This window comes from Mustela erminea, chromosome 12 (assembly GCF_009829155.1).
Source record: "Mustela erminea isolate mMusErm1 chromosome 12, mMusErm1.Pri, whole genome shotgun sequence".
In the NCBI taxonomy this organism is placed as follows: domain Eukaryota; kingdom Metazoa; phylum Chordata; class Mammalia; order Carnivora; family Mustelidae; genus Mustela; species Mustela erminea.
In genome coordinates, this window is record NC_045625.1 from 23,341,109 (window position 1) to 23,368,040 (window position 26,932).

General features: G+C 43.6%; 1 protein-coding gene across 1 annotated transcript; it reads left to right on the top strand.

Moving 5' to 3' along the window:
- Positions 1 to 26,512, top strand: FRRS1L (ferric chelate reductase 1 like). Its single transcript, XM_032307546.1, has 5 exons — positions 1 to 342; positions 11,516 to 11,600; positions 14,090 to 14,228; positions 17,450 to 17,696; positions 21,065 to 26,512. The coding sequence occupies exons 1-5, from the start codon at positions 105 to 107 to the stop codon at positions 21,235 to 21,237; spliced, it is 882 nt and encodes a 293-aa protein (XP_032163437.1). The 5' UTR covers positions 1 to 104; the 3' UTR covers positions 21,238 to 26,512.
- The last annotated feature ends 420 nt before the right edge of the window (positions 26,513 to 26,932 follow it).

The window sequence follows — 26,932 nt, forward strand, 5'->3', positions numbered from 1 at the left end:
CGTGCTGACGGCGGCGGTAGCCGTAGCGGCGCAGTCCTCGTCCGGCGCCCGCGGCGCCCCCGCTACGGCCCCGAGCGGCCTGGCTGCGGGATTGGTGCGCAGCGATGGCACGACCGCCCCGGCAGCGCCCGGGGGCCTGGGTGCCGCTGCTCTTGCTGCTGCTGGCGGGGCCCACCGCTTGCGCCGCCAGCCCCGCAGACGACGGCGCGGGCCCCGGGGGCCGGGGACCCCGGGGCCGCGGGCGGGGGGACACGGGCGCCGACGAGTCGGTGCCGCGCCACGACTCCTCCTATGGCACCTTCGCCGGGGAGTTCTACGACCTGCGCTACCTGTCCGAGGAGGGTGAGGCTGCGAGAGGGTGAGGGGCTGCGGGAGGGAGACGCGGGGTGGGGGTGGGGGACCGAGGCGGCCGGAGGGGCGGTTTGGTAAGGAGACAGATGGATGTAGCCCTGGCACTGCGGGACTGGAATCGGGAGCGCCCTGCTCAGACCCCCGCCGGCCTGCAGGAGGCACCCGGAGAGTTGTCAGCGCCTTCCACCCGCCGCCCGCTTTACAGGTAGGGAGACTGAGGCCAGGAGAAGGAGGTGGTCAGCCGAGCCCTGAGAGGCTGAGGACAGGTGGGGCTGAGCCTGGGCTCCCCCAGTTCTTGGCTCGGGCCTCCACTCTCCCTGTCCGGGGTTAGGGTAACGGGTGGTAGGGGAGGAGGCCTCCATCTGGCCTGGGGTGTGTGAGATCAGGGGAGCTGGTGGGAATTAGAAATCACAATTTAAAGTGATGTTGTCTTATTTTCTCCCTGACTGTATTGACCTAAATTTGCAGAGACTAGCGCCCCAACCTCTCAGCGTTCTGTTCCTGCTGACTGCCGTGCCATTCTAGCTCGGGCCTATTTCTGTCCCGACTTCCATCCCAGTTCTTTTCTGTTAGCACACGTGTTAGGGTTCCCCGCTGTGAGCCACCATTGTTGGGGGCTGCTGGGCCAGAGACTAGGGGTTTTTCAGCTCCAGACCTCCCTGTGGAGTTGCTTTAGTGAGCACAAAAGCCAAGCTGATTCTGTGTAGAAGGAATAGAAACTGGCCTCTTCTCCAGTTTGGAAAGTAATGATTTTCCTATTTTTATGCTAAGAGGAATATGCAAGAATTAAATTGGGGTTGAACTATTCTTGCAACTGATGGGAGGCTATGTATATTTGTTTTGAAGGATTCGTTTTAGCTACATACAACAAGCACACATTAATAGCTTAAATAAGGTAGAAGTTTCTCTGTCATGTAAAGAAATCTAAAAGTAGGCAGTCTGGGCTGGTATTGGAGGTTCCATCCTCATCAGAGACCTTGGATCCTGGCCTTCTGCTTCTTCACAAATCTTCGCCTGAAACCTCATAGTCCAAAATGGCTGCTTGATCTCCAGCCACTACATTCACAGTCCATACAGTGGGAAAGAGAAAGTGGGAAGTAGGTCACTAACTATTGTATAAGGAGATTACTCAGAAGTCCCATGGAACAATTATACTTCATTGGCCACAACGTGGCCACATGTAAATGCAAAGGAGACTGGGAAAGGTAGCCTTTTAGCTGAGAGGCAATATGTCCAGTTTTTTAAAGAATTGGAATTATTGTATTGAAATGGAAAGGTTGGATTTGGGGGAATATATTAATTGGGTAGAGGTTCAAGTGCTGAAACAGACACCCCTACCTATAGTGGCTTAAATAAAGTACTTTATTTTTTTTCTCACATGAATCTGACCGGTCTGGGCAGTTGGGACAGCTCTGTTCCACAAGGTCATTCCATCTTGTTCCACCATCCAGTAAAGTTTCATCCTCATCGGTGTGGTGGAAGATGGGTTGCTTGAATGTCCTTGTTCAAGCTTGAGGAAAGAGGAAAGAGGAAATTTAAGACAGACCATTACCTTTTAGGCTGGTTGCACAGGTCACTGCTCTTCGTATTCCTTTGGCAAGAACATAATGACATGACCTAGCTGCAAGAGAGGCTGGGGAATGTAGTCTTCTAGCCAGGCAGCCATGTGGTTGGGTAGGAGGAGGGACGGGGGAGGGGGTGGAGAGGGACAAGCAGAAGCAGCGGTATCACTCTGGAAATGATCAAACATTTCAAAGCCCATCTGTTTCAGAAAGTATCTAATACATATTTATTCTGTTCGTAGTCAGCCCAGCATGCTGCCAGGTGACTCCCACACGGCACCCGAGAGCTCATATTCTCATTGGGCACATGTCCCTAACAGAGGAGATCAAGGTCAGATGCTCTATGTCCCTTGGTATATACAGAGAGAATGAAGTTAGTTGTAGAGTCCAGATGGTTTTATGAACATGGACGTCTGGTGGCTGCAGCCATAAGGAAGGCTTTATAGAGTTGAGCTAGGAAGTATGAAAGCCTTTGATGAGCCAGAAGAGGGAGGACATTTAGGTGAGGTGACCCCACAGGGCAAAAGGGCAGGCAAGGTGTGTACAAATCCCTGGTTTGTCTGCTTACCCTTCTCACCGGTCCTGCACAGGCAGCCTGAGGCTCAACTCTGACCCCCAGAAATCCATGATGGTTCCAGCCTGCTCAATGGAGGAAGCCTCAGCTCGTTTATCTGGAATGTTCTCTTTGCACCAACTTCCTTTTACAGTCCTCTCTTACTCCTCCCCTTCGCAAATCTCTTCTCTGCAGCACTTTCACTATCTTCAAGTGCAGATCCTACATCCAGCTGGTGGGTGCTAGTGGGGAGGTTTGAGCTTCTCAGGGGCAGCACCTCCACTAGATAACCCTGGGCCTGGGTTTTAGCCCTATGGATCTTCAATAGAGATTTTCTCCAGATCCTTAGAAATAATCAGTGACAATGCCTTAAAGGGTACTGGCAGAGCGAGAGAAGCAGACCAGGCAAATGTCCCAGGTGGATGTTCTAACCCAGAAAGTGAAGGGAAAGGGTCATGTCAGGGTGCAGTGTCCAAAGCCTTGGTGAGGCCCAATAGTGTGACAGCTTGAAATAGTTGATGGATTCAGGAGATGAGAGGTGAATTTTCCTGAGATAAATTCAATGGAGAAGGAGGGACCCAGATTTATTTTGAAGGAAGTGGCAAGCGAAGAGGTAGAAATAGTGCCTTTAAACTACTCTTTCTTCTTCTTTTTAAGACTGTATTTTTATTTATTTGATGGAGAAAGGGAGTACAAGCAGGGGGTATGGCAGGCAGAGAGAGAAACAGCCTCCTTGCTGAGCAGGGAGCCCAATGTAGGGCTCCATCCTAGGACCCTGGGATCATGACCTGAGCTGAAGGCAGACCCTTGACTGACTGAGCCACCCAGGTAGAAAGAATTACTCTTTCTACCAGTACAAATGAGGTTGTCTTTTCCTAGTGATTAGCATAAATGTTTCTTCTATGCAGGGGACCCTCTTTTCAGATTCAAAGTAGCCAACTAACTGAATTTCCAATGAAAAGATGGCCCGGTAGTATGTAAATCCACAAAAGGGAGTTAGACTAATGGAGATGGAGAATTCACTGAAAAGCCCACTGGAAAATTCACCGGAAAGCCCGCTGACCATCACCCACCCTGTCTAGAAACCATTTCTCCAGTGTCCTGATAGCCCAAGACCTCTAAAACCAGAGCTGAAACCTGGCTAATCTGGTATCTTTAAGTACCCCCTAAACACGTTCATTTTTAAAAATTTATTTTATGTTTTGGTTTAATTATGCTATTTGGAGAGAATGTGCAGGGTGGGGGGGATGGGCAGAGGGAGAGAGAGAGATTCAGTAAGCAGTTTCCACGCCCAGCAAGGAGCCCATTGCAGGGCTCCTGATCTCATGACCCTGAGCCAAAATCAAGAGATGAACACTTGACTGACTAACCCACCCAGGCACCACTTAACTATGCTAGATTTCAGAATTCTTAGGGATTCCCACTCTTTAAGCCTATACGACTCATCCGTACATTCCTAACACCTCTTTCAGGGAACCTTCCTGATTTTCTCCTTCTCCCCATCCCCTGCCACTAAGTCAGTGCAGAAAACTGACCCACGGAAAAATGTAAATATCTTAGCGAAAGCCACACAGCTAGAAAGTAGCAGGGAACTACGTAGATTTGTTCATTCCCTTTATGGATAAGATGGTACAGGGTGTCCAGCTCTTTGGAATAGAGGGTCTCTGTTGATCTGTACTCCGAAATACAGTGGCATGGGCTGAATGGGCTATACTGGTGGGCAGACTTGAGGAAAGGGGCTTGGAATCAATGGCGTAGGCAGTTAGTGGGGAACTGCTGTTTTCTACCTGGTGGAGTGCCAAGGCAAAAGCTTGTGTGGAGCTTTCTATATTTTACATTCTCTAAATCTCCTCGACCTGTGTACTTCATTCTATGACCCTGATAAGCAGAAGCAACGATTCAGGTAGTTTAGAAAGAGAAAGAGGCTGGTGCAGTTGTTCTCAGATTTGAACAGACAGCTGCTGGTTAAAACTTCAAGGAATCAAGACTAAATTAATACCTGAGGGCTGTGAGCCAAGCAGTCAATTAGAAGCAATAAATAGCAAACCAGAAGCCATTAACCACCCAGCGGAGGATGGCAAAGCAGGCTCAAGGGATTTCAGAAAAGGAACAGAGAGTGTCTGGGAATTAGACAAGAAAGGAAACCACAGATAGTCAGCAATTGATGGATATTTGGGTTATTTCCCATTTTTGGCTATTATGAATAATGCTGCCATGAACATCTGCCATGAACATCATACAAGTCTTTGTATGAATATATGTTTTTCTAGCCCTCTTGAGAGGAATATTTACATAGCAAATTGGAAAGAATCAATAGATCCATAATCAGGTGAATGCCTTATAGTTACCATAGACAAGATCGACATAAGTAAACCAAAAGCTCTCTTCTTTTTTAGTGAAAAATAAGCTAGAAAATGTCAAAACAAGATATCTAAAATAGCAACAAAAATCTGTATACTGTCCAAATTCTGCCTACCAAAGAATGCCCTGGTCCTGTGTGGAGAAACCATTTTTTAACTATTAAGTGATATGAAAACTATGAGTAAATGGGAAATATATCACGATCTTGGAAGGGGTGACTTGGCATTACAAAGATGTCAGCTTTCCCCCCTCCGCATTCCTCTGTTCATTTACCACAGTTCCATACAGGAGCCCAGCAGTATTTGGGGAGAGAACTTGACAAATTAGTATCCATCCTTTGCATGGAAGAACCAAGTTCTGTGAATTGCAGAGATATGTTACAAAGCCTGGCAATTCATACACTGATCCTGGCTCAGGAACCACTAAATAAACCAGAGAACAAAGCAGAGAGTCCAGAAATAGACCTATGTTCCTCTGAGAACCAGTAAATTATTGAGTTGTTCTCATAAATTGCCAGGGAAAAGATGAGTTATTTGAGTAAATGGCAGTGAGAACAATTGAGTCAATGTAGTGAGAAAAATAGAGCTGTTTTCTTCACATTGTATTAAAAAAAATAAATTCCAAATGGGTCCAGTCTAGATGTGAAAGGCAGTACCACAACGTTAATAAATAAACGTGCAGGGAAAGATCTTCAGGTCCTTGGAATGCAGATTTATCTCTGGGACCAGACTCTAAAAGCACAAAACAAAGGAAGAAAAATTATCTCCCCAACATCATCACATTTAAAGATTTTGTTCCAAGGAAGGATATCCGAGAAAAAAGGCAAGATGAGGAGCAGACCAGAAGGGGGGAGAAACGTAGCGTGTGAAACCAACAGTGAACCAACAGTGAATTAGTATCAGAAATGTGCATAAACTCCCGTGAGAAAGACCAAAAACCAAGTTTAAAAAAAAAAGTTCAACGATTGTGTGTATACACACCATAGAAAAGGAAACCCAAGTGCCTAATACAGATACGAGATGTTTAGCTGCACTAGTACTTGGGGAAATACAGAGTCCAGAGTGCTAACCATTACACAATGGAACCGGGGAAATACAAATTAAAATACTGAGAATGTGGGATACTATCAAGTACAGGCAAGACTGGGGGGAAAATAGGAACCTCGGGCTCTGGGGGTGGGAGGATAGACCCCTCCCCTCTGACCTCACCGAGCCTCCTGGAATGAAGGCTGTGACCTAGCTCTAGCTCTCTGGGGTTTACTGAAACAAAACAAAAACCTCTTGCATAATATGTCCATAAGAAGCCTACGTAAGGCAGTTCTTCTCATCATTATTAAAAATTTTTTTTTGATGAAGCAAACATTGAAGGTACTTCAAACATTAAGGCAATTGAGAGGTTATTTCCTTTTCTTTTCTTTTTTTTTCTTTTTTAAAGATTTTATTTATTTATTTGACAGGCAGAGATCACAAGTAGGCAGAATGGCAGGCTCCTTGCTGAGCAGAGAGCCCTATGCGGGGCTCGATCCCAGGACCCTGGGATCATGACCTGAGCCGAAGGCAGAGGCTTTAACCCGCTGAGCCACCCAGGCACCCTGAGAGGTTATTTCAAAAAAATCTGGTTATATGCACATCCGAGAATGCTCTTCAGTCAGGAATAATAACAGGTCTCACGTTTATATATAGGGATAGATTTCCAAAGGAAAATAATAAGGAGGAGAAGCTGTACCACACAGTATCACTTACACAGATTGAAAGCATGCATAAGGCTCCTACTTTTCAAGAGCACACACTTATAAAAATCAACATAGGGATGGCGGCTGGTGAGTCGGGGTGGGCCCTTGCTAGTCTGCTCTGCTTGGGTGCTTCTGGATATCTCCTACATGGCCTGGAATGGCCAGGGCCTCACCTTCTGTGGGCAGCGTGGCACGGTGGTGTTGGTAGCTCGGTGAAAAATTGGGCGTGGAGCCTCCACGGTAGATCCAGGTTCTGCTAAAGGCACTTTGGTGATTATTTTATAAGGGAATCATGCAAGACTTTCAGGATGTTGTTTTTGGGAACATGAAAGGGTTTTTGCAGTAAGGCGGGACCTCACCCTGGGCAGGCAGAGTTCCCTGATCTCTGAGGAGCAGGAACAGATGAGACGCTTACCTCCCAACCCCCCTTTCAGTATAGCACAGTAAAATACTGCTTTTCTAAGATGTATGCGTCAGAGTGCTCATTCTGTTAAAACATGCAGGCTTTGCAGAAGGTTACATAGGAAATACTCTAGACCAGGAGGAAAGTGGGCTTAGGAACGGATTAGGGGAAAATAGAAGATGGGCTTTGCATTGACTGTTAGGACTGTCCCAGGCCAAGCCAACAAATGTCATCGGTTTCATTTGGTGCACCTACAGACTTAAAAATCAAAATTGTGCCATCAAGATAATGTGCCAGTCCAGTTGTACAAAGCCTGTCAAAAACCCTGTTGAACGACACTCTCTCGCTCGTTACCAAGAGAATGGATGATAAGGTACAGCCTGCAAATCCATTGTGTTGGTATTTAAGGATTAATCCATTCAGTCTCTATCCATCAAGATCCGATCAGAAAGACAGAAAACAGTTCTAAGCTTTTTTGTTGTTCTTAAAGAGGATGACCAGCCCCAGGAGCTAAGTAGATGCTGGGGGACTGGAGAAGCAAAATGGGGCACAGAGATAGGAATGGTTGGAAGCAGCTACTGCCCCTGGGACTGGGTGGTGGGATGTGTCAGGGCACAGAGAAGGGCTTGAGGCAGTGAGAATCTAGAAGCTCAGCCAAGAGACCCCCTCAAAGCCCCCAAAACTGCAGCCCATCCTCTGAGAATGGTGCTCTCTGCCCAGCTGCTGCTGGTTCCTTTGAGGGCATAACAGGCTGGTTAGGAGAATCTAGAAAGCAAGCTGGAAGCTGGAACCAACTTGCCACAGCAAGGATGAAGCAGGATCACTGAGGAGTGGAGTGGTGGGCAGCAATCCAGTTGGAAATGATGAGGGAACAAAAGGCAAGCTGAGGACAAAGCAGAAGCTGACCACCCCCCCACACCCCATGGCATACATGGACATTCCTCAGGCACTCCTGGCTGCCCTATAGGGAAAACATAGTTCATCTGTAGAGATCACAATCCTGTAAGACACGAGTCTCCCTCAGTTTACAAATGTCTTAGCAATCTAGAAGAACAAAGCATTTCTCTGAATAACCTCGCTTCCAGAAGGAAATGTAGACACAGTTAAATACTGATAATCTTGACAGATACTTGAAGTGGGGAGAGTGTAATGTTCCTCCAGGAACTTCCCAACTATGTTCATAGTTGGGAGAAACAACCTTCATAGAGGGAAAAACAACCTTAACGTGAAAAACGGCGAGGCTCCTGGTATCCTGTGAGTTGTCTTTAACATACGAAAATCCTTTTGAAACCCCTTTTGCCTTACTACCCCCAATCCCATAGTGTATAATCAGCCACCCTTCACGACCCCGGGGCAGCAGCTCTTACTGCCCACAGGTCCTGTCCCGCACTTTAATAAACCATTATTTTGCACCTAAGATGTCTCAGGAATTCTTCCTTGGTCACTGGATCTGGACTCCACCCCACAGAACCTCACCTGTATTCTAAAACCCCATCAGGAAGGAATGGTCTTCCCTTCTTCCTGCCTCCTAACCTTCCTCCAATGTTTCCTTTTTGGCAGAGCCTAGCCAGTTGGCAAAGGAGAAATGTGGTTTGCGGAGTGCTCAGCCCATCATAGAGTTGGCTATAGAAGGCTGGGTTGTAGCTCACAGACGACAGCTTAAATACTGGCACATGGGCCAAACTAAATTTGTGCCAAATAGATCATTTAAATTCAGGGGGGAAATGGTAATGTTGCTGCATTTAATATTATTCTGCCAACCCCAATTAGTAGAGTGAAATTAATTTCTGGTGCTAATAACCCAGAGTTAGCGCGGACCTCACACACCAAAGGGGGGTGGTCCATAACACGACCGCTCTCACTGTAGATGAACTGGCTGTGAATCCTGGGGCTACCCGCAGCCCCCCTCAGGTTCTGTAATATTCACTTGATTATCTCACAGAGTTCAGGAAGGCACTGTACTTCCTATAAAGGATATAATTCAGGAACAGCTGGTGAAGACACACATGAGGGAAGGCTGGGGATCCCCCAAATGAGAGTTCCTATATCCTCTCCTCATGGAATCAGACCTTGTCACCCTCCCTAGTATTAGTTTGTTCACCAACCAGGAAGCGGGATCGAGCTTATGTCCAGAGTTGTTATTGGGGTCTCATTATATAGGCATTACTGATTTAATCACTGACTGCATAATTAAATATAGTCCCCAGGGGCTGGCTGACAGTCCCAAACCTCTAGTCATGGTTGTTCTGGTGACCACCCCCCTTCCCGAGTCCTCTCATCTCTTAGCATAAAATCCAGTGTGAGCCCAAGGGGCTCATGAGTAACAAAGACAGTCGTGCTGGTAAGTTCCAAGCCTCTCACCCAGGGACCATGGACAAAAACCAGTCAAATTCTTGATTATCCAACATCTTACAAAACCAGAGAAAAAGATACGCCCCCAAAGCATTTGGCAAAACAAGTTCTCACTTCAAGTTTTAGAATTGTAAAAGAGAATAGGAAATTAGCACTGGAAAACCCCTAAGAAGCTATTTGCTAACACTACAAGGTAGTTTGGTTCGTTAATAAATGAGTTTTGTTCCAAAGCTTGCTTGTATTTAGAGCTTAGAAACCCGTTCTTCTAGAGATTATCTTACCCAACAGTTATTAGTTCTCAGTCCAGTTTACAAAAGTTAATAGTAATAGTAACCCAATAGTAATAATAACTGGCATTTATTGAGATGGAAATCTGCTGTATGCCAGTGTATTTGTTCTAGGTGCTAGGAAGTGGTAAAGATATCAGAAGAAGATGGGGAAACTGAGAAGCAGCATTGTAAGAGACTGTCTGTTTCAGTTACCTACAGAATTTTTTAAAAATTTATTTATGGTGCCCTGGGTGGCTCAGTGGGTTAAGCATTTGCCTTCAGCTCGGGTCATGATCCCAGTGTCCTGGGATCCACTGCCATGTCAGGCTCCCTACTTAAAGATGGCAAAAAGCTACTAGTGCTGTATTTTAGCGTGTGATCAAGATCTAGGGTAGTAGAAATGAACTGTCCAAAGTGTACAGATGTGTGCCAGGAAAGTGTGGCTTAGCGGCTTTTTTTAAAAGTACAATCTAGTGTGATATGGGAAGCAAAGGCAAAAGAAAAATTAAAGTTTCCTTAAGTTACTTAGGTTTCCTTAAGTTACTTGTTTCTTTTCTTTTTCTTTTTTTTTTTAAAGATTTTATTTATTTATTTGACAGAGAGAGATCACAAGTAGGCAGAGAGGCAGGCAGAGAAAGAGGAGGAAGCAGGCTCCCTGCCGAGCAGAGAGCCCAATGTGGGACTCAATCCCAGGACCCTGAGATCATGACCTGAGCCAAAGGCAGTGGCTTAACCCACTGAGCTACCCAGGTGCCCCAGTTACTTGTTTCTTTACTTAAGTTTCTTTAGTACCTTACTAAGGGCAAAGGTACTCTTAGCCCGACCCCTAGGATCCTGTAGTCTACTTTGACATATAAAAATTCCTTTGGAAACTTCCTTTATCTCTGCCCACAAATGTATATATTGGCAATCATCCCCTAAGCATATGACCCACTGATAATACATCTGAAGGGTCTTATGACTGAGTTTTTACTGAACAGTAATAAATGACCTTTTCCTAACATAGCTGGAAAGGTCCTCAAGGCCCTGGAAACCTTGTTTCCAAAATACCTGGGAGACTTGTACTTTCCCTAACTCTCTCCCAACTTGAAAGGATATAATGGGCCTCTCCTCAGGACCCCAGTACAGCTCCTTCTGCTCACAGCTCCTGGGCAGGATCCCTTATATTTATTTACATTGCCTAGTAGCTGTGGGTGATTTTATTTATTCATTTGACAATCATGTAATCCAGTGCCAAGCACTATGCTGGACAGAGAGCCCAAGATGACCCCTATGTGGTTCCCATATGCATGGAATTAACAGCTGAGGAGAAGAAATCTTGCTGTCACAGACCGAAAGCATAGTGCAGGCCTACCCTTCAGTGTGTGGTTGAATGCATTAGGACGTTAAGCGATCTTACGAGAAAGAGACTCAGTTGTTAGAAACGATGTGTTTGAAGAATTTAGTGAGCCAGGAAAATGTCCTATAAACTTCGTGAGAGATGGGAGTTCAGAGAAAGGGGGAAATCCTATTATCCTGTATAGGTATAAATGGAAAACCTCTACTATCAAATATACAAATATTTCATTGTTGACTTTTTTTCCTTTTAGAGCATGGCTATTGTATGAACACTGTGATGTTCACACTCCCAGGGATGGTGGCGAGCCCATGGTTTTATGAAATTAGGCCACCTCTCTGCCTCATGTTCCCTGCCTGTATAATGAGGGAAAGGCCACATAATTCTCAGTTCACATGTAAGACTGGCTCAAAGACATGTGCCCTACACCCTCCCCTCCTCAAGAGGGTGATTAGGCTTACATGAAGCCCTTTTCTGAGGACCTAAACGTTTCTAGACACACGTGATAGAAAATAGTCAACATACTAAAAAGAAAAATTTCTCCTTGGAAAAGCTGTCACTGGATTTTCTAACCATTGTTTATTCTCACCGTCTAGGTTACCCTTTCCCTACTGCTCCTCCTGTGGATCCATTTGCCAAAATCAAAGTGGATGACTGTGGAAAAACTAAGGGATGCTTTAGGTTGGTAGATCTGCAAGTTGGATAACTTTAAGGCTAAGGCACTGATTTACTTCTCGAGGTAGTATTTCCGATGTGTACAACTTGCTCTAATCAAGGGCCTACAGCCCCCTCAGAGTGTCCGCAGGGGTGTGGCCTGCTTCCAATGGCCACCCCAGTCTCCAATCTTGGAGGCCACAAGCTCTCAAAGGCTCTTTGGCACTGGAATGTCCTTCTCTGGTTTTTCATATATGACCATACTGCCGTTGGCCCAGGTGTCTACTCCTGACCAGTTGGCTGTATGAAAAAGAATCACGTGATGTGGGCTGTGTCTTAGTAGCAGGGCTGTGAGTGGGACAGACCATGATAGACACGTCTGAGACCAAATTTCTTTTCAAATAGTCATGACTTAGGGGTATCTGGATGATACTCTCTCGTCATGAACACTGATGATTGTAGTGAGTTTGGTTTGTCAGGTTTAGGGAGTCCCCACGTGATTACTAGTCATGCTGTAACAAGACATGATGGCCCAGAACTAGCAAACACTGATATAGATGGTGAGCCTCCCGTCCAGACAGCCCCACTTTGTTGGAAAAGCCACCTCCTCTTTGAAACTGTTATTTCCTAAACTAAATTGTCCTTGAGTAAAGGTTGTGATGCCCATTGCACTGAAAGTTCTGAATTTTTTTTCTTTTGCTCAGTGCTCAAGGTCTAAGGAGAAAAAAATTAAATAAAGGGGTTTTGATTTCTCTTTGGATTACAAGGGTATTTCTAAGGAATTTTCTTTAAAGATTTTATTTATTTATTTTTGAGAGACAGAGAGAGAGAGGGCACAAGCAGGTGGAGGAGCAGAGGAAGAGGGAGAAGCAGATTCACCGCTGGTCAAGGAGTCTACCGTGGGGTTCGATCCCAGGACTCTGAGATCATAACCTGAGCCAAAATCATATGCTTGACTGACTGAGCCACCCAGACACCCCTCTAAGGAATTTTTAAGAATCTGTATAATACTATTATTGAGGAAACGGGCCAGCAATGTTAACTCTGGTGACTGGGGGACGTTTTCTAGAAGGGAAGGAATTTTGGTACCTGCTGTCTTTGGGGTGGTTCGTTTTCTGGCCCATTCAATCCTCTAACTTTCTTTACAACCATTCAACATTTTCACCCTCTTCTACAATGTCCTCAACTCACATCTCTTCCCAGACATTCAGGGTCCCTGCCAGCCTGCTGGCATGTTCCTTGCCTCTCTCCTCAGTCAGTACTTGGCAGCCTTGTGCCCTGTTCCTTCAGGTACCTTCCGCCTGAGTTTCCCTTGTCCCACCCATTGCTACAGTTTTCTGTTCTTCTGAAAATGGCATGAAGCAATGTCCCTCTCACTAGGGCTTTCTGATTCTTAAAGGATCCACAAGTCCCCTGGATGAAAATTTAAATTTGTGTTTCCATTGCAATCATGCCCCTTAAAATGATGAATGTATGCATAATCGGATTATGTGGATAACCAGTTTATACTGCTCAGTACTCTGGTGTCCTGATTTGTAATTGTACGATAGCCCGATAGAGCCAAGGCAGATTTTATAAATAAATGAGGCATTCATGCTCAGGGAATACCAAATGAGGTATTCATTTGAGGTATGTATGAGTGTTTGTTTTTTTTTAAAGATTTTATTTATTTATTTGAAAGACAGAGGTCACAAATAGGCAGAGAGGCAGGCAGAGAGAGAGAGGAGGAAGCAGGCTCCCCGCTGAGCAGAGAGCCCGATGTGGGGCTCGATCCCAGGACCCTGGGATCATGACCCGAGCCGAAGGCAGAGGCCTAAACCACTGAGCCACCCAGGTGCCCCTATGTATGAGTGTTTTGCAGCCATTCAAACAGATAAAAGCGTCGGAAAGTAGAATCATGTATAGTAGTAAAGAACGTGTTTAACCAAGAGACCCTGCGCAGTATAGTGAGATATGGCCTGTGCAGGTAAGCAAAATCTACCTTCAGTAAGACTACACCATCCATTACCTGAATGCTCAGAATTTACACGTTCCTGGGTCTGTAGTTTGATTTATATTTAATCTGTAAGTTTTTGTTAATTTAGTTTATGAAAACTTGTAAGTGAAAAAGAACTGGTATATATTTAATTCACAAAGACAGTTTATTAACTCTGAGAATTTCTTCCCTTGAAAGAGATTCAGAAAGAACTCAGTCCTAACGAATATCTGAGAAACTCTAATATAATGTTGAGAACTCTGGCTGGGAGTGGATGCCCAGGTTCAAGTTCTCTTGCAGCTACTGACTCACTATGCAAGCCAGCCCCTTCTAATCTCTGGTCCTCAGCTTCTATGTAGGCAAAAAGGAGCAGATATTTTCCAAGATCTCTCCCAAGTGAAACTGGTTTTCAGATTCCTAGTAGAAAGGATCTCATTCATTTGGTAATCTTGCTTCACTCTGCCTGATACATTGTTGCCTTCTTAATGTTTTGCAAGTAAGAAGATGAAGCAGTGGTGCTCTGTTTTGTTCTATCCTATAGATACGGCAAGCCGGGCTGTAACGCAGAGACCTGTGACTACTTCCTCAGCTACCGGATGATAGGGGCCGATGTGGAATTTGAGCTGAGTGCTGACACAGATGGTTGGGTGGCAGTTGGATTCTCTTCAGACAAGAAAATGGTAAGACGCAAATCATGATTAAAGATGATTTTTTCCCCCTTAGTTCTCTGTGCTACTTTAGATTTTGGAGAACAGGCATGGTTTCTCTCAGCCACCGTGCCATGGTGAAATATGTGCATCTCCAACATTTGATTTTCTTTTTCAAAGCAAGGGAAATAAATTGATAAAAGCAGTATACCAATTATATTGGTTATGGCTCTCTGATTGCAAGTGAAAAAAAAAAATTCAAGTTAGCTTAAAAAGAAAAGGAAGGGCTGGTTACAGAAATATGAGGTATCGTGTGGTACCTGCATTTGTTAGTTATTTGGGCAGTAGTGCTGCAAGAAGAGCCTCCAAACCACGTGGTTTAGAAGCATTTATTTCTTGTTTACGTGTGTGTCCCTTGGTTAGGGTTCAGCTGGGCTTGACCCCAGCACCTGAGTTGGATTTGGGTTTTCTGTCATCATTCTGGAACTACCAAGGCATGTCATTCTCATGGCAGAGACAGAAGGGCAAGAGACCTCCAAGCCTATTTCAAACCCCTGCTCATGTCACATCTGCTGACATTTCATTGCCCGAAGTGAGTAATACAGCCAAGCCCAGAATGAAAGGATTGGGAAGTTCACTGTCCTGCCCAAGAGGCCCTGTGAAGGGGCAGGTATGTAATAGTACTACTGGGGAATGAAGACTCGAACGCAACAATTCAGTCTTCCACAGTACACCTCTGGACCTCAGAGAGACCAGGAACCCAGAGCAGGAGCAGGCGGAGCATGTGGACCCCAGGCAGCTGTCCATCTCTTACCTCTGCTTCTCTCTGTGTCTCAGCTGTCTTCTTCCCTCTTCCCTGTGTGATACCATCATTTGCCATCTCACTGTGCCAGGGTGCTTCCCAGACAGCCAGACTTTCTTGGGCCCCTGCACTTTTTTCCTTTTTTTAAGATTTTATTTATTTATTTGACAGACAGAGATCACAAGTAGGCAGAGTGGCAGGCAGAGAGAGAAGGGGGTGGGGGGAAGCAGGCTCCCCGCTGAGCAGAGAGCCTGATGCGGGCCCCTGTACACTTGCACAGGCTGATGCTCCACCATGAGGAGCCTCCCTTTCTTCCTCTGGCCTGCCCTGAGCTTCCCATAAGGAGAGGAGGCCGGATCAGATCAGCTTACAGCAGTGGGCGTGGCGAGAAGTGCTCAGATTTGGGATATGCTTTGAAGGTAGTGCTGACAGTGTTCACTGGTGGATCTGGGAGAGGTTGTAAGTGGGTATTAAGTAGAGACTGGGGGATCAGGCTAAGCAGTTAGAGCTCTGGGGGCTTTGCTCTTGGAAAGGTCACCAGAACAATGAGCTTCTACCAAAGCCAGTCCTGGCAGTAAGACAGTGGGCCTACCTGGTAAGACTGCATGGATATGAATCTGCATGTCTCATCTCCTACTTTAGGGTCAGTGAGAGAAACAGCAGGTGTGTGCCATCCCAGAAGCTGGCTTGCAATGCAAATGACCCTTTCCTGTCCTAGATGCATTTGTGTTCATGGTGTAGCTGTTAAGATTAAGGTGCTCAGGCGCCCCTGGGTGGTTCAGTGGGTTAAGCCTCTGCCTTCGGCTCAGGTCATGATCTCAGGGTCCTGGGATCGAGCCCCGCATCGGGCTCTCTGCTCATCGGGGAGCCTGCTTCCTCCTCTCTCTGCCTGCCTCTCTGCCTACTTGTGATCTCTGTCTGTAAAATAAATAAATAAAATCTTTAAAAAAAAAAAAGATTAGGGTGCTCCGAGGAGGGAGGTTGAGTAAGGGGCATTTGAATTTTATGTTTGACATTTTTTGAAAAAGATATATTTATTTTAGAGAGCATGAGTGGGGAGGGGTGAGGGAGAGTGAGAATCCTCAGGCAGACTCCCTGCTGAGCACAGACCCTGACTCAGGGCTTGATCCCAGGCCCCTGAGGTCATGACCTGAGCCAAAACCAAGAGTTGGTGGCTTAACCGACTGTGCCACCCAGGTGCCCCTATGTTTGACATTTTGCTATCTGAAGGCCTTTAACAGGTAAGTCTCTCTTTTCTTCTCCTTTTATTCCAAGCACAGATGAAATTTTTTTTCAAAACCTGATGTAAGGGAAAAGCAAAATGGAACCTCTTTTTAATAACCTTAAACTTTTTTTGAAATGGTACATTATAGTTTTTTTTTTTTAATGAGACTATTTTTAGAGCAGTTTTAGGTTCACAGCAAAATTGAAGAAAGGCACAGAAAATTTTCTGCCCCTCATACCCCATATACCCCATAAACCCCTGCCCTCACACATGCCTAGCTTTTCTCATTATCAGGACCCCCTATGGAGTAAATGTACATAAACGTAAAATCTACCATTTTAACCACTTAAAAATGTACACCTCAATGGCATTAACTATGTTCACACGTGCAACCATCACCGCTGTCCACATCCAGAACTTTTTCTTTTCCACAAATGATGACGTTTTGCCACACGTGCTTTATTTCTCTCCCCTGCTGCTGCTCCTGCTACTTGCTATTATTTTTATTATTTCCTGGAAGCTTTGGAGAGTCAATCTATTTGTTAAAGTCAGGAAGTTTAACATTAACATGATAGTATGATCAAACATCGTGCCCATTTTCCGGTGTTGCCCATATAAAACTACCTTTTATAGACATTCTTATTTTATGATTTGGGTTTCTGTCTAGGAATATTACTAGTTGTCATGAATGCTTTGTCTTTTTTATTGAAATTGTTTCTTTACCGTGTGTGTGTGTGTATGTGTGTGTGTGTGTGTGTGTGCATGTGGTCTTTCATGACATTGGCTCTTTTGAAGATCACAAGTATGTCTTGGAATACTTTTTGTAATGATTTTTTGTAGAATGACTCTCAGTTTGGGTTTGTTTCTTCATGATTAGGTTCGGTGTGCATCTTCAGCAGGAGGACTAAATCGCTGTATTTATTTATTTGACAGAGAGATCACAAGTAGATGGAGAGGCAGGCAGAGAGAGAGGAGGAAGCAGGCTCCCCACTGAGCAGAGAGCCCGATGCGGGACTTGATCCCAGGACCCTGAGCCAAAGGCAGTGGCTTAACCCACTGTGCCACCCAGGCACCCTGGTTAAAGCTTTTTTAATAAAAATAATTTGGGGAGGTGAGATTTCAAATTATAGAGATAATGAGGCAGAGATATCTGAGTGAAATTTCTTTCTAGCAGAGAAGTTTGTAAAAGATGAACCTTTGACTCCTTCCTTCATCGTTTCCATGCAGGGTGGTGATGACGTCATGGCCTGTGTCCACGATGACAATGGCAGGGTCCGCATACAGCATTTCTATAATGTTGGCCAGTGGGCCAAGGAGATCCAGAGAAATCCTGCCAGAGATGAAGAAGGAGTCTTTGAGAACAATCGGGTCACCTGCAGATTTAAACGCCCCGTGAACGTTCCCAGAGACGAGACAATTGTCGATCTGCATTTGAGTTGGTATTATCTGTTTGCCTGGGGTCCAGCCATTCAGGGTAAGCTTACATTTTGGCATCTGGATTAAACTCCAGACACTGCCTTGCTTGCATTCATTATTTATTGGACAAGAGAGCGATAAGCCCTTTGGATAGAGTAAAAGAAAAAGGAGAAAGGATCCTGCTTTTAGGAAGTTGTAATGGACTTGTTACACACATTGGACATACTGTACACAGCTGGCACAGTACAAGACAGTATATGACGAGCTCTGTGCTTAATGGAATGGATCATGGGTCTGTTAATGTGGGGGTACGTGTTGTATTAAATTCTCACAACATTCTCATTTACTCCTCACCACATCCTTAAGCGGTATAGATATTACCTTCCTCATTTTAGAGAGTTTCAGGAACTTGCTCAAGGCTATACAACCAATTAACGGAAGAACTAAAATTCAATCCTAGGTCTCACTGACTCCAAAGTCAGTGAGTATTCTTAGCGCTTATACGCTAAGAATAAAAAATACTGAAAATAATAAATAAGGGGCGCTTGGGTTGCTCAGTTAGTGAAACATCTGCCTTCGGTTCTGGTCATGTTCCCAGGTTCCTGGGATTGAGCTCCGCATTGGGCTCCTTGCTCAGCTGAAGCCTGCTTCTCCCTCTCCCTCTGCCTGCTGCTCCCCCGCTTGTGTGCTCTCTCTCTCTCTCTCTGTCAAATAAATAAATAAAATCTTAAAAAAAAAGAAAAATAAATATAAAAAATATTGAACAGGAAAGGACATATGGAGACTTCTGTAGAGACTGACACCAACCATCCCATTAGTGTTCACTTTATGACTATTCTGGTGGTCACAAATCTACCAAATTATCGTATAATTTAGCCCATCTCCTCAAATTTTAACATGTACAGGAATTACCTGGCAATATTCAAATGCAGTTTCAGTAGGTCTGGGGCGGAACCTGAGACTCTGCATTTCTAACCAGCTTCCCAGTGAATGCTGCATCATTGGGACCTCACTTTGAGTGGCAAGGCTCTTCAGCAGATCCCCCACAAAGACCCAAGGATATCATGAGACCTTTGGGAGGTTGCCAAAATCAAGTTACACAGCATTCCTCTTGGCTGATCAAGCCTAACAGCCTAAGAATGGAAGTGAGTTGTTCATGGTCCTTGTAGGAGTTTCCATTGATTGGTCTGGAGATTTTATACCTTCTTTGCCTATTTCTTTTTCTTTTTTTTTCATTTGGAGAGAGAGAGAGAAAGAGCGCATGAGCGGGTGAGAACCCAAGCAAGGGGAAGGCTCAGAGGGAGAGGGAGAAGCAGACTCTCTGCTGAGCAGGGAGTCCTATCTGGGACTCCATCCCAGGACCCCGAGATCATGACCTGAGCTGAGGCAGATGCTGAATGGACTGAGCCACCTAGGCGCCCCCATTTTTTTTTTTTTTTTTTTTTTGCCTATTTCTAATTGGAAAACATCTGTTGGCCTCCAGATTTCTGACATCTTTCCATTTTGCTTATTTCCCAGGATCCCAACAATGGATCTGCAGTTAAATCTCTGAGTACTTTTCAGTACTCACAGAAATAAATTATATCTCAGGCTGGAGAAATGAACCCATTTAAAATCATGGGATTTGGAGCCTAAAACTTTTAGAATTGAGTGTGTGTTTTCCCCATTGGTTGCTATACCCAGCTCTCATCTAAATTCTTAATTCCCAATTTCTTGGTGTTTAAAACGGAGATGATGTGAATACCAACTTCAAAGGATCATTGTAAGCATGAAATGAAAACGAGTATTTGAAGTTCCTTTACAAATTGGGGAATGCCGTACTTGGGAAAGTCATCGTCTGACATAAATGGAATAACAAGCCTAATATTCCAGGCCCTCCTCAAGTCTGTCCCACTTTGCCTAATCAGCCCTCCAGGACTCTAGGTGTTCTCATTGTCCCCAAACAGAGCAGGCCTATTCCTACCCCATATACAGGCTCGTGCACCTGTTACTGATTCAGTCCCTCTCTATTGATCAAATCCTATCCATTCTCTTTTTTTGTTTTTTTTTTTTTTGTTGTTGTTTTGCTTTTTTTAAAAGTGCAGGGTGTTCTGTTGAATGTTTTTTTTTTTTAAGATTTTATTTATTTATTTGACAGATAGAGATCAAAAGTAGGCAGAGAGGCAGGCAGAGACAGAGAGAGGAAGGGAAGCAGGCTCCCTGCTGAGCAGAGAGCCTGATGTGGGGCTTGATTCTGGGACCCTGGGATCATGACCTGAGCCAAAGGCAGAGGCTTTAACCCGCTGAGCCACCCAGGCGCCCCCTATCTGTTCTCTTAAAGTTTCTTAAAGGGACTATAGTTTAAGCTTAAAGGGGATGTGGGATTAGGTTTCCCTTAAGGGAAGTGGAGCTCCATGGATAAGACTAGGAGCCCATGTACACGACCAATGAGGGAGGTTCGATTGGATAGGAGAGGGGAATGTGTCTGTGTCTGTTGAAAGAAAAATCTCTACCAACCTGAGTTTGACTTGTGCTAACAGGAGCCAGCACAGAGGTTGGAGCAGGGAATTAACATGTCCAGTTTGGCAGGGCTTCCTTAGCAGATAGGACTTTAAAGAACACTCACTCTGAGCCCTCTTTCCAAGGAGACCTTTGCACTGAACTCACACTCCTGTAGTCCTCCTAACCCAATTTCCATGTGGCTTATTCAGGAGGTCAGGCACTTTGAATCAACTTCAGCTTTTTAAGTATCCCATGTACACAGCCTTTCCCTCTTTACATGTCTCATCAGGTTAAAAAAAAAGGTCTATTGTCCAAACACTTGTTTGGTGTCTTAATCCTCCTGCTACCTCCCTCTGCCTCTCAGCCATACAGATGTGTGCACCGCACACCTGCACGCTCTCTGGTCCAGCCTGGGCCTACCACCACTTCATTACCCACAGACAGGGACAGAGACCTACATCTAGAAGGAGAGCGTGATCAGGAGTGGTTGATGACCCATAGAGGAAAGGTACATTTGAGGGGGAGAAATTGTAGCTCTTGCTGTCTGAAATCAACATAGTTTTCCGTTTGGAATTAGTGAGATGAAACTCATTAGAGACCTTGAAAGTGGGCGTTCATATGATATGAAGAACCAACAATGTGGGGTGAAGTGGAGAGATCTGTAATGTTCTTCTGGTAGTGGGTGTCTGCATCCATGAGAACCAGTCTTTAGGGGGCAAATTTAGGTAATTTCGATGTTCCTTCTATTCCTATTTAGGTACGGTTGCAAAGAATTCTTTGATAGCTCTAATACCTGATTCCAGATCTTTATAATCCTGGCTTATGGATTCAATGCTAAAGACTTGTCTGGTCTTTCTGTTGTTTGCATATGTCATTTTAAATCTTTCTTTTCTTTCTTTCTTTCTTTTCTTTTTTTACTGACCCCTTCCTCTTTCTTCCTTAAAGGCTCTATCACCCGACACGACATAGACTCACCACCGACTTCAGAACGTGTTGTCAGTATTTACAAGTATGAAGACATTTTTATGCCATCAGCTGCCTATCAAACCTTCTCCTCTCCATTTTGTTTGCTTCTCATTGTTGCCCTGACCTTCTACTTATTGATGGGAACCCCTTAACTACAGCTGCAAAGCCAACATATTAAATAGATTAGAAAGTCTTTAGTATAAATATATTTTTAAAGAATATGCAGTATCATTTTAGCTTTTCTTATTTAAAAAAAAAAAGACTCCTATGATTTCAGTTCTTTGGAAGAAAGAGCAAGCTGCTTTTCTAATCAAAGAGGATTGTTTAATATTGATCCCATACTTTTGGAAAGTACTTAAAATTTTTTCTAAGCACTTTCACATGTGTTTTTTTATTTGAGCTTCATAACATCTCTGAGTTGGCTTGATTGAAAATTGTTAGGGCCATCTTACTGAATGGGCTTTGAAGTTGAGGAAGCTGCCTTTTTTGGTGACCTGTGTGCCATGTGGCCTTGGCTGCTTGGTCAGATAACACATAATAAGGTAGAGAAAGAGCTAGGCACACGGATGCTAAACGACCTTTATTCTTCCAACTACAGCTCAGGAGAGTTACTTGGAGCATTACTAAAGAGAACTTTACTGGGTGGCCCTTAGTCGGGAGAAGTTTCAAATTTCCATAATACGTTTGGATATTTACACAGCTGAAGGGGAGAATGGGAAAATTTGCAATGATAAGAAAATGGTCTGTACTTACTGGAAATGTCTTCTCCGTCAGTGAGTAGTTATGAGAAAATATTTTTTTATTGCTGTTTGGGAAGGTTAGAAACAGAACTGTGAGTGTTCCTGAAGATGTAAAACTCTATTAATGATAAAAAAAAAATAAGGGCATTCTTAGTGGTTAGAATTTAGACTCTTCTATCACTGTATTTTATAAATTAAACAGTTCATGTATGGTTACAGCTAATTCTGTTGTCAGAGTCAACATCTACTGAGTATGGTTAAATATGTATTATAATAGACAAATCATCCTAATAAAAGTTTAAGGCATTTTGAAAATAAATTAACATTTTTGGAGATTGTGGAGATTTGGAATAGAAACTTTTTAAAGATGACATTTCTTTTTTAAATCAGAAAATGGGAGATGACTCCTGGAGTGAATTCACCTAGAGTTTCTGTTCAGCGTGTTCAGACGTGTAGACTGGACCAGCAGTCGCAGAAGTTATCCTAATGCCTTGACTTAATGCATTCCCTTTTTTCAAAGGAACTCAAATGTTCCTTTGTTGCAAATGTCTGTTCAGAGGAGAAGAGTCTATGGTATCGTTGAGTAGCTGATGGATTTCTACTGACGAGTTTTGCAGTCCTCTGGCTTGTCCCCCTGCTTGTTGCTTTACAGCTGGATTTGTGGATTTTGTGATTAAACAAGACTGGAGACTGATTTCTAATGCAGTCCTTGGAATTCACCATCAGGGTGAAAGTCCGCTTGGAGAGAGGGGTACCTTTCAAATTGTGGAACTGTATAAAAATAAGGAAAATATTGAGATTTTGTGACATACAGTCTACCAAGTGATGTCGGAGAAAGAATCCTCATTGCAGATGGGGAGAGGTTAAATGACATTCGGTGAGCAGAAGAGCTGGGTAGGATTCAAACTCAGGTCATCTAGTTCAAGTCTGTGGCTCCACCTCACTGCCATCGCCTTGGAATGGAGCCCTCGGGTCCACACTGAGAGTGGCCATTGCACACCTTCTAAGCTATTGTGCTTGTTCAGTAGTGAGGATAGAGCATGTGCAGGCACCCACTTTGTAAATAAGAAGGCAAATATTTTTCTACTTCACTCTCTGATGTATATAGTATTTTAGCTACACACAGGTTAAGACGAAAGAGAGATGGGCCAGCCTCTGGAGCAGGCAGGGAAGGACTACCCTAACTGACTTTCACTCTTTTGCATTTCAGGTCAAGCTAATATTTCATGAATTGCTTCCACTTTGATAACCAGTCTTGCATATGCATGCTTGGAACTTTCTCTGACTTCTCATTGCCATTAGGGTAACACGCAGTCCATTTTGATTACCCCCAAAGTCATCTCTTGCCACCACTCCTCACTTGCTTCGTCCATGCAAGACAGCTGCTCTCAGCTCCCCTCTCATGGTGCTGCCTGTGCCCAGAAGTCTCCCACTTCCTGTGCTTGCTGAATTCCTGCCTATCTTTCAGGTCACAGCTTTAGTATTTCTTCCTCCAGTCCCCTGGACTCGACAGGTGTAGTTCCCCGCCACGTGCTCCCACATCACACTGGGCTTCCCCATCCTGCTGTCCATCACACTTTACTGCAGTCGCTTGCTTGCCCTGCCTTGCCAGTTCCCCGATGCAGGGACCACGACAACCGTGAGTTGTAACAGACACCGCTACGCTGTTGGCACTCGGCAAACACTTGTTGGACAGAAAAAGCAAATAAAACTGTACTTCCATGGCAAGTCGCTTTGGTTCAGAAGCTTGTATTTCATCCACGAAGCCAGAAGGGCCAACATTTTTATTTTCTTCCTCCTGTGATCCAACCATAAGCCATTTCTTGAGCAAACCCTGAACTTTCAAAACACAGATAGGAAGTTGGTGCCATTGTGCCCTGCAGTGAACCTTAATTGGTATTTTGAACAATAATTATTGTTCGCAAATAAGAATTGACAAGCCAGGTCTGCACAACAGCATTTGACTGTCATTTCGGAAGATCATTAGTTTGCAGGCACACTGAAATTAGAATTCTGCAGATTTCAACTTCATTTATTCTTACCTAATATGAGAATAAATTTCTGTTTTATCTCTGTATTCCCATTTTCCAACATAGTACTTGTAACAGGGGAGATGCCTAACCCATACACACACACGTGCACACACACACACACACACACATACATATGTACATATGTGTGTGTATATATATATATATATATATATATATACACATTTAATAAAATGCCCAAGTAGAACCATAATAACAGCTAAATGTATTGAGTGCTGTTCTAAGCCCTTTATGTGGATTTATCCATTTAATCCTCATAATCCCCACAGGAAGTAGATTCCGTTATTAAACCAATTTTACAGATGAAGAAACTGAGGCTAGTCATTTGGCATAGATGACCAGTGCTGGCCGTTGAACCTACGCACTTCTTTTACAAAGGGGCAGCTGACGCCCACATAGGTGAGAGGAATTCCTGCACATTCATGTCCTTACGCACACTCATTAAGTTGTTTATTAAATGGAACCCACTAAGCACACTCAAATTAGATGCTTTTCTCCCCTTTACTGATTTACAGTAAAATAAGAGGACTTTTAGAGTTCTGTTTAGGGAAAGAGGTACATTTTTCTTTCTTATAAAAAACATCTAGACTCTTTATCAGCCATTTTAGTACTTTTAATAGTTTTTTTTTTTAAATACACAGATTGGATAATAATGGAAGAATGTATTTGTCTTAGTTACTTTTTAGAAGTGATTTGCCGAAAGCCCCAGGTCTTCTCATTTGGAACCCAATGTCCTCTCATTGCTCCGCTGTGGTCACAAAGCTGAATTTATAACCATGATTTCAGACAAAATGCAGGAGCCGTATTTAATGATCTTAAGCTGGCTTTTGTCATTAAGGACACCAGAAAGATTTGACAGCTCAGGGATGGATTTTTCATCCCAGATGGTTCTTACTACAACTGCTGTAATTAAGTTTCCTGTCTATATTCTGGATTTTGTGCTTCCAAGATGTTACCACAGAGGTTGTGTGTCATTCTCAGGCCTAGGCTGAGGTCTGCAAACCTTTTCGGTAAAGGGCCAGATGGGAGAGAGTTTTAGGCTCTGCGGTCTCTGTTTCAGCTGCTCGTTCTGCTGCAGTAAATCCAAAACTGGGTAAGCAGCACTTTTAATTTCTTTAAACTGTGGCAATCATGAAGGACTTTCACTGCTGAACTTCTCTTCATGGTGGGGATTTCAGTGTTTCCTAGTAATTCACTTCCCTGTAGATTTCTTTTTAAGCATTATTTAAATCTGTTATGCCCAAGGGAGAGTTTTACACACGTGATTATGGCACCTTGCTTGTGTATCTTAGTGGAAAAATGTTTGAGAATCCCTTCCCTAGGCTAGATGCTGAGATGTGTATAGTTGGTTGTATATAATTGTAGGGTATATCCTTGTTCTCTAAACAACTGGTTATGATTATTCTCAGTGTGTGTGTGTATATATATGTTTGTACATACATGACGAGGTCTGCGTGTGTTTGTACATAAACGCCTGTAGACACATGCCATGCCCACGTGAAGGTCTTTGTCAGGATTGTTCCTGTTCCTGATCTCTTGAATCCTCTAAACCGCGAGAGATACATCTTTGTGCCTATTACAGGCAAAGCTACCTTTGAGTTTATAGGAATTTCGTTTGTAGAAAGGATTCCTTTATGAAGCCTTCCCTCCTCCACTCAACCAGATAATGAGTTGTTAAGAATGTACAAAGTATCATTGTTGAGTTTGACTTGGCTATATTTTTAGTTAAGAAACTAAGGCTGAGGTTAACTAACTAAATGGCATGTTGATAGAAGCTATACATATTTTGTATTTAGATTCCTTATCCGGATATTTAGTTATTTCAAGTTGGACTTCCCTGTTTTCATATTTAATCAACAACCTGATTGTAAAACAACGTGCTATTTTCGCAAAAATAGTGGCTATGCTAGTGCGATTTTAAGTATGTCTGCAGACTGAACCTTGAAGTGAATCATCAAGCTCTTTGAGATTTTTCTCTTAAAATGGACTGATGCTTGCTGTTAGGCAAATAGCTGTTGAGTTCCATCCTTCTGGAGGGTAAGTGATGCTCTAGGGTGGACTCTCAGCAGTGGCTGCGGCGTCCACCCGGGTCACAAGAGTCTGGTTCCACTTCATCACGTGCAATGTCCCGGCCACCTGGATGAGCAAATGCAGCTTCTCCACATGCCTTATTCCCACAGACACGTTGATATGCTGGAACAATCTGGCTCCAGGAGTATTAATATACTTTTTTGAGACTGTCTACAAAATACTATTTTGTAAAAACGATGCCTTTACATAGACACTGATGGGTTATATTTGTTTTATAATAATTGTGTACCTAATGTTCAACTGCAATTGATTTTGAGACTTATGTATATTTATAAGCCTGTCCTCTGTGAATTTTTACTCTAAGATATGATACCTTACTAATAAATACATGGATTTCTATTTATGTAAAATAATTGTAGCAATATTCCTAGATGCTACCTAAATGATTGTTCTGTCCATTTGCCATCACAAATCCTTTTATGTTTAGAGAATTATGTTACAATTAGAATATGTTAACTAGATATAAACTTTAAAGTATAAATTCTCAACATGGTTTGAAATTCTTCTTCCTGTTGGTACAATTAAAGTTAGTTTATAATTCCTTACTGCTTTGCTATGGTCCATTTTTGTTTGTTTTTTTTTGTTGTTGTTTTACATGCTTTCATTAGCAAAGTCTCCCTGAATTTATAGAGCTTGGAGAAGATGATAGTCTGTCTTGTCTGATAAAGAGGAAAGTCATGTTGCAGTAGTCAGATAAAAGCCCTTGTAGAGAAACAGTTTGTAAAATGAAATTGTACCTATAGCTTCAGCTTAATACCTTTATCAAATACTAAAGGTCTGTAATCCCATTTAAAGGTCTGTAATCCCATTTAAAGTATACTGTATTAATGAGATAGTAGCATAATTTCAGTTATTAGCCTTACCGGGAGCTAAATTATTATATATTAAGAATAGTTAGAGTTTAGTAGTACAGCCTCACGAATCATGAGGGAGGTACGAGACTTGCTGAATAGCGCAGGTGAGCT